Source organism: Paralichthys olivaceus, chromosome 2, assembly GCF_024713975.1.
Source record: "Paralichthys olivaceus isolate ysfri-2021 chromosome 2, ASM2471397v2, whole genome shotgun sequence".
NCBI classification, from domain to species: domain Eukaryota; kingdom Metazoa; phylum Chordata; class Actinopteri; order Pleuronectiformes; family Paralichthyidae; genus Paralichthys; species Paralichthys olivaceus.
This window is the reverse complement of record NC_091094.1, coordinates 1,429,985-1,437,500: the sequence shown is the minus strand read 5'-3', so window position 1 is coordinate 1,437,500 and position 7,516 is coordinate 1,429,985. Positions and strand designations below refer to the sequence as shown.

The 7,516-nt window shown below is 44.9% G+C and overlaps 3 protein-coding genes across 6 annotated transcripts in view; all 3 read right to left on the bottom strand.

Moving 5' to 3' along the window:
* Positions 1-1,730, bottom strand: part of LOC138405539 (semaphorin-3D-like) — a gene marked incomplete at its 5' end in the record, with an annotated part of 1,942 nt that extends 212 nt beyond the window's left edge. Inside the window, one exon of the mRNA XM_069514729.1 lies at positions 1-1,730. This exon is cut by the window's left edge and continues 212 nt beyond it. Coding sequence (XP_069370830.1) covers positions 1,281-1,730 — 450 coding nt within the window.
* The window catches only part of LOC138405830 (semaphorin-3D-like), a 6,919-nt gene extending 212 nt beyond the window's left edge, over positions 1-6,707 (bottom strand). The window contains exons 1-7 of one of the 4 annotated variants that reach the window (XM_069515802.1): positions 6,510-6,707; positions 5,320-5,408; positions 3,701-3,742; positions 3,246-3,403; positions 2,832-3,157; positions 1,900-2,042; positions 1-1,774 (exon numbers count right to left, since the gene is read on the bottom strand). The exon at positions 1-1,774 is cut by the window's left edge and continues 212 nt beyond it. In XM_069515802.1, coding sequence (XP_069371903.1) covers positions 1,739-1,774; positions 1,900-2,042; positions 2,832-3,157; positions 3,246-3,403; positions 3,701-3,742; positions 5,320-5,408; positions 6,510-6,567 — 852 coding nt within the window. In that variant the 5' untranslated portion in view covers positions 6,568-6,707 and the 3' untranslated portion in view covers positions 1-1,738. The other 3 variants (XM_069515813.1, XM_069515798.1, XM_069515808.1) reach the window with 3 other exon arrangements.
* The window catches only part of LOC138405623 (NACHT, LRR and PYD domains-containing protein 5-like), a 224,199-nt gene that overhangs the window by 27,291 nt on the left and 189,392 nt on the right, over positions 1-7,516 (bottom strand). The gene's annotated exons all lie outside the window — the stretch shown is intronic.

Below are 7,516 nucleotides of genomic sequence, written 5' to 3'. Positions count from 1 at the left end.
CAAAAATAGAGTTCTTTAATATTCATCGTCGTGAGTAATAATTATTAGCTACAGGGCAGAACTGATAAGATGTACATACAAGGTATTTTCAAGCGAGGTCCATTTCACGTGTGCGTTTCCACTCAGGCCTTTAATCCACCCACTGTCATAAGTATGAGGTCTAGATCCCATCAGTGTAGATCAGCAATACATAAATACATGTAGAAAAATACAAGTTTACATGTGGCAGTAAACTGGGCAAATACTTTTACTATGAAGTCTTCTGTCATTCTACATATCTGTGTGTGTGTGTGTGAGAGAGAGAGAGAGAGAGAGATTCAGGTAAACTTGAGTCTTCTAATTAAACTTTGCATTAAAAGCATCAAAGCGTTGTTAGTAAATAATTGAGGCCGCTCGTCTCTTTGTCAAATCTGTTCTTTGAACTAATAATAAAACATTTAACACAGAATCTGTCTTTTAAACCGTCAACAAGGATCCACGAGGAAACAAGTCTCACACCGAACAGTCTTGGAACCTTGGAGCTGATTCATGATTCAGAGCAGAGGCTGTAGATAAAGATGGACGACATGGCAGCTCCCTAACGTGAAGCCAAATCCTCTCAATTGCCCCCTGGTGGCTGGCTGCGGTATAGGTCCTCCTCCACATTAGCAGACGGGACATGGACCAAACTAAAAAAGTTAGAATAGACGTTAGATAAATGTTTGTCAAAGATGTTTCTGTGATTTCAGGTCGTTCTTGTCTCACTGAAGTGTTTCTGATCCGTTTGGTTTGAATCCGTTTATTTGATGATATAAAAAGAGGCGGAGACGTCATGATTGACAGCTGAGACTGACTGATAGGTGTACGGGTTAGACCTGGATACCACGGCTCCATCCCCTAATGAGACTCAGACTCTTCATGACGTCAGCATCGTGAGGTGGTAGTGTTCCTACGTGAGATGTTTCAGCTTTATTTCTGGATGGAGGGAGAAAGTGGAGACGCTTCACCAAACTTTATTTACAGTCTATGAATCAGACGCCTGATGACGTCAGGTTTCAGCTGCTCTGTGTTCCAAACCATAATGACGACATGAGTTCAGAGACAAAGAACCTTTCTACACTGCTCTTTCCATGTTTTCTGTGGTGTCGGATATTCAGGTGAGGTAAATACTACTCTCTTGTTTTCATGACACTCGGTCTTTAATGATTTTTTACCCATTGGAATGATTTGCTCAAAAACAAAGCGTTCTTGTCCTCTGAGTTCACAGGAGCTGTTGTCCAGAGTCTTTGTCCTGCAGCCGACTAGAGAGGAACCTCAGGAGGGTTGTTCCTCCTCACCCGAGCTTTCCTGCTCTCCTGTTTCAGCTTCAGAGTGCGGAGCTTCTGCTGCCGGCGCTTCTCTCGGTACCACAGCTGCTCACAGTACTCGTCCACGCTCAGACTCTTGGTCCCCACCATGTGCAGGTCCTTGTAGCTCCGGTGCTGCGGCGGCCACGAGTTCCCAAGTCCCGGCAGAGACGACGGCGGGTGAGAGGCCCCGGACTGGCCCAGGAACACAGGTAGGGCTCCCCCCACCGGGCCAGTCTTCCCGTGGTTGGGGCCGTGGCTCTGCTGGTGTCGGGCAGCTGGGTGGAGGCTGTGGTTGGGGATGATGTGAACGCGGTATCGGGCCAGGACCTGGCTGTAGGAGTGCTCATGGCTGCTGCAGGTGTAGACGCCTGCGTCAGCCAGCTCCAGGCGTTGAACCAGCAAACCACGCTTCATGTGGAGAGAGCGGCTGCATCGCTGTGAGGAAGCTGAGAGAGAGAGAGAGAAGCAGCAGGTTTCATGGTGACAAAATGTGTTTGTGTGTATAAACTGAATCTCATCATGTCTTCTCCTCTGATACGTCTCCAGCAGATGTTGACTGATTCAGACTCACTCTGTCCTCAGTTTGCTGCGAGCTGCCCGTGTGCCGCTGCACCGTCCACCTGAGCTCGGCCGGAGGTGACCAAGGAACACACTCCAGGAAGGTGGAGTTTCCCTCCACGCCGTACACCGACTTCTCTTCCACAGCGTCAGAGTCTGACGAGGAGAAAGAAGAGAAACACAGATCAGGGGAAATATTCACCATGTGATTTGTGTGAATGGAAAAAAGGAGGAACACACATTCTAAACAGGAAGAGAAACTAAAGAAACATTTCTGAGATGTCAACCACTTCATCATTTCTTTAACTTCAATAATCTTTACTGCCACTGTGTTGAAGCGGAGAAAACTGCAGTTACACAGAACGGCCCCTAGAGTGCGCCCCATGTCTACCTGCAGCAGAGAATATTCAAGAAGGTATTTTAAATCTGTAGAAACTTTATTGGTTTGTTATCGTGCAACAGTTGAAACTTTGGTTTTGGACAAATAATCAAACATTAGGAAAATGTTCTTGCTGAATTAATTATTGTACAAAATGAACTGTTTAAATATTCAGTGTGTTCCTGTTGCATTCAGTAGTAAATAGAATTTACTATCTGTGATACTATTTTTGAAGGTAGTTAAAAAAGGTCAAATATTTGTATATTTATATACATATTTTATACTTTCTATATACTATATATTTAGTACAGTAATTATGTTGATCAAACTGTGACTTTAGAACAAAGCTGAACATTAAACTTCAAAATCAGACATGAAAAAGCATCAAGGCTGAAATGATAAAACGTCAATATTTTAGCAGGTCCTTCTTTCCCTCTGTGCATCGTATTGTAGGAGATCAGTTTGGATCTTGATGCAATAAATCAGCACTAACACATTTATATATTTGAAGGGACCATGAGGCTTTGGCGAAGGTGCGAGCTCTAATGAGAGACATTGTAATTTACCTTCAAGTACATTTCCAGTATAAACACAGGACAAACTGAAGACCCTGCTCAGACTGAACACAGGAGGAGCTGGAGCTTCTGGATGGATCCAGACGTGAGAATCAAACACAGCTGTGGATTTATGCCGATCTCTTATGTGGACGAACAGCGAAGACCACCGTGGTTCTGCGTTCCATCGCTGCGTCACTTTAAACACATGATCGATGGAGGAAATCCTCCTCTCAGATCCTCTGATATAAAGAGACTTCATATCAAACTCACCGTCCTCTGTGACTGGGCACTGACTCCAGGGGTCTCCATACTTCACATCCTGTCTCCGTGCCCGCCTAACACCAAACCAGGGGAAAGTGTGATGTACATGTGGTAACTGTTATGAATGTGTGGTGTCCTCATTACCCCTCTGTCCCTCTCTACCTCTTGCTGGTGGGGAAGAACCTGGAGCAGGTCTGTCCATCCCAGGAGCAGTAGGGGTCTCTGGCCAGACAACACTTAGCACAGTCCGTCCCGTACAGCTCGCACCTCTGGAGCCCCAGCTGGGCCACGCTGAGCTCGCCGGACACGTACAGCTGTTGCTGTGGTCGAGACGGACGACACAGAGAGAGATTGATTTTATTGAGAGTTCATTATACTGTTGTAACAACAACACAAGTCTCAACTAAACAACACAACTTTGAACACAACATTTACTGGACTAATTAGAGCCTGAGCAGTGACGGCTGCAAGGATCCTATTGGGTTTCTTATTCTTTCCCCATCCCCCAATGTCAGATTGGTGTCGTCCTAAGCACGCGCGACTTTTGCTGAAACTTGTACGAGAAATGTTCGCATCAGATGGTTTCCGTGCATGTAAACAAAAGTCAGAGGACGCACCCTCTTGGTCGACAGCTTCATGCTCAGGATGGGAGTCGGACTCTGTGGAATAAAAAGAAAAATGGATGAATGTTTCTGTTGCTTCACACAAAAACACACGTTTATACCAACGTGCATCTACAGCTGTTTACGATGAGCCGAACGAATCCACGTAGATTTATTAACAGACACATTTCTATGCATTTGATACCAGATTGTGTCACATTTCATTTTAGAAATTCAAGTTGATCACACTGAACATGAAAACTCCTCTTCTCCCTCGTCTTCTTCACAGCCTGGTGTTCAATGTTTGTGTGTCTCAGTTTTCTAACGACCTCAGGAGCCTTAAAGACGCCGTTTGAAATAGTTCTTCACTGAGCTTCGTTCATTCAGTCGCAACAAACCACACAGTCTGAAGACAAAGCTGGAAAATAAAAGGAGGAGTGGAGGCTCATGTGACCGACACAGAAACGGTGACTGATCTTTACCTGAACTGATATTTCAGCCGTGCAGAGGTTGAGGTGAACGTTAAATGCTGCGGCCTCGCTCTGAGGTCAGAAATCTAATGAGTCTCTCTCTCCATCAGGTGGATAAATTACCCCCGAGCTCCATTTTTCTGGACCACTGACTCATTTCATGGCCTCACAGAGGAGAGTCAGTGACCCTCGACCGCTCTGAATGAGCCGAGGGGTGGATGAAGGAAACTCAAAGCCCACAGACCGACCGACTACAGCCTCCGACCTGAAATCCAGTCAGGATCCAAACAACCTGTCAGTTGCTCCTGCAGCTGTACGGTCACCTCCGGCTCTTTACACCCAGAAATGACTCAGTTCCTGTCTCAGTTGTTGGTAAACAACGAACGCCTGGTTTCCTGTTTGTTTGTTCTCGTCCTTCCTTCCCTTCACCTGCACAGTGTTTTGATTCTCTTTCCCTTTTCTTTCATCCTCTCCTTGTTCTTCCTCCTCATCTTCTTCATCTGTTTAAAAACAGAAACACACAAAAATGTGCTTTTCCTATTTTTGTCATCTCTCTGCTCGTCTTCCTGGTCCGTTTGTAAACACAGAGGATCTTGGGAAATATGCGTCCTGATATCTGCTTGTTTCTCTTTTGGGGAGTTTGTCCAGATGAACACGTTCCACTGAAAAACTACACGCACACACAGAACATCACAGGGTGCAGAGCTGGAAGATGAGCAGTGAGAGACATTACAACAAACTTGGGTTTTAGGAATAAAGTCCTGCGTGTGTGTGTGTGTGTGTGTGTGTGTGTGTGTGTGTGTCAGGATTCACAGAGAACGAAGAAGAGCAGTGAAATGATTTCCACAAATCAAATCAAAGTGAAAAATGATACGGACGAACATGTTTCATCCTAAGAAGTAGTTCTGTTAAAAGATAAAACCATGAAAACGTCGTCAGCCTTCTGATTTTCTTTCTCACAGTTTAGTGGCAGCAGCGTAATGGAACCAGCTCAAATCTCCGTACTTTATATGCTTCCAACCTCTTGCTCCAGTATTTCTTGGGTCGGGGGCTGGAGAGACTGTGAGAAACTTCACACAGTGGGTAAAAAAACACGAAGCTTCCTGTGAAAGCTCGAGTTCTTTTGGTTCCTGGATCAGAAGCAGTATTGAAACTCTACGTCACCTGGAAGACGGTCAGCTCCTCCAGAATGAGCTCCTCTGTGTCCCAGTTGTGTTTGATGACCGACACCGCCTTCACCACCTTCCCATCATCTGCACGGCAACAGGAGAGCGTTCGAGTCAACGCACATTTCATCCACATTCACAATAAATCCAAAATAACTAAATATACAATAAAGAGAGAAAACTCATGGTGCACACATCACACATCCTACAGTGGTAACCGTAGTAACCAACAACACACAACTGCTACACAAACCAGCTGCTACAGTCAAAGCAGCCAATGTGTTTACACATGTTCACTGAGAACATGAGGAAATCACATGAATCTGCTCATGGAGGAAAATATCATGGGATGATTGTATGTAGACATTTGCATGTAAACATACTGCACACACACACACACACACACACACACACACGTTACAATGATCCCAGGGAGCCTCGTAAACCTCAGAGGTCGTGCTGTGGGAAATCTCCTTTGCACATGTATGTTTACAGTGAGTGTGTGTGTCAAACGAACCTATACCCTACACCAGGGGTCACCAACACGGTGCCCGTGGGCACCAGGTCGCCCCCAAGGACCACATGAGTCGCCCGCAGGCCTGTTCTGAAAATAACACAACTCACCAGTGAGCTGCGTCTTAGATTTGATATGCGTTTCTAATTCATTGAATGATTTATTTTTGATTCTGTCAAATGTTTATTCTCATTCTGAAGTTGACTCCTGACTATGATTTGTTAACGGTCGGTCGGTGGCTCGTGAAAATGGAACATTTGTCTGATGAAATGTTGAAGAAGTGATCGTCTGAAAATGTAAACACTTGCTGAGATTCATAGAAATAAAGTGTTGAACCCTGATATCATCTGTTTCCCACCTTGTTAAGTCAATGTTGATAATTACTGTGAGAAATCATGAACGTGATCAGCGTCTTCACACAGATGAGAATCATTTATCATTAATAATAATATATAACTATCAAACTGGCAGCCCTTCGTATGACTCAGTTCCCATGAAGTAGCTCCGTCTCAAAAAGGCTGGCGACCCCTGTCCATGGACTAAAGATGAACTCTCTCCGTTGAAGTTGTTCAGTGTGATTTGAAATCAGCTGGTAAAAACCTGGGAACATTTGCTCCAAGCTCTAAAATATCAAATATCAGACGCAGCCAAGAATCAAACCACCGTGACGTCACCTTCGGTTTGTGAGCTGCAGCTCTGAAGCCTCACGTCAAACATCTCGTTCAGCGCCATCTTGATTTTTTGAAAACAGGAGTAACCATATTTGAGCAGGGGGTGGAGCCTGACTGAGAACTCGAGGACACGCCCACCTGTCGCCTCATGATCCTAATTGACCAAATGATCATCAGCTGTTTTGAAGAAGACCTGAAACTAGAGACAGTGTGTGTCCTCAGAGTTAGTGGGTGTCCTCAGAGACAGTGTGTGTCCTCAGAGACAGTGTGTGTCCTCAGTATGTGTCCTCAGAGACAGTGTGTGTCCTCAGAGTTAGTGTGTGTCCTCAGTGTGTGTCCTCAGAGACAGTGTGTGTCCTTAGTGTGTGTCCTCAGAGACAGTGTGTGTCCTCAGTGTGTGTCCTCAGAGACAGTGTGTGTCCTCAGTGTGTGTCCTCAGAGACAGTGTGTGTCCTTAGTGTGTGTCCTCAGAGACAGTGTGTGTCCTCAGAGTTAGTGTGTCCTCAGTGTGTGTCCTCAGAGACAGTGTATGTCCTTAGTGTGTGTCCTCAGAGACAGTGTGTCCTCAGAGTTAGTGTGTCTGTTGTGATGAAAACTAAGTTTCACTCGTGGTCCAAAAGTCCAAAATTTCAGTCGAATAAAAAGCAGCAGAGTTTATTGTCGACAAAAAACCAGAGAGCATTCAGTAGCGAGCCGGAGCTTCACCAGAGAAGAACTCTGCCTAACAGTAGTGTGGTGTTGTCTTATAAACCCTTTAGAGACCAAACCTGTCAGCTTTTCATTGGTTATCATCATTTCGGGGCCACACGTGTCAGTAGGTCATTGGTCAATTTTCTAGCTCTGGAAATTTCCACTGGGCATGTTGGGATCTTACACTAACTTTGCTTATTCTTGACACCATTATCTTTTGCTTAATCAGCTTAGTATTTTTTAAAAGATATTGTGCTTACATTTGACACCATTATGTTACAATTCGGTCAGTTTGTCTTTTTAAAAAGATTAATATTTCT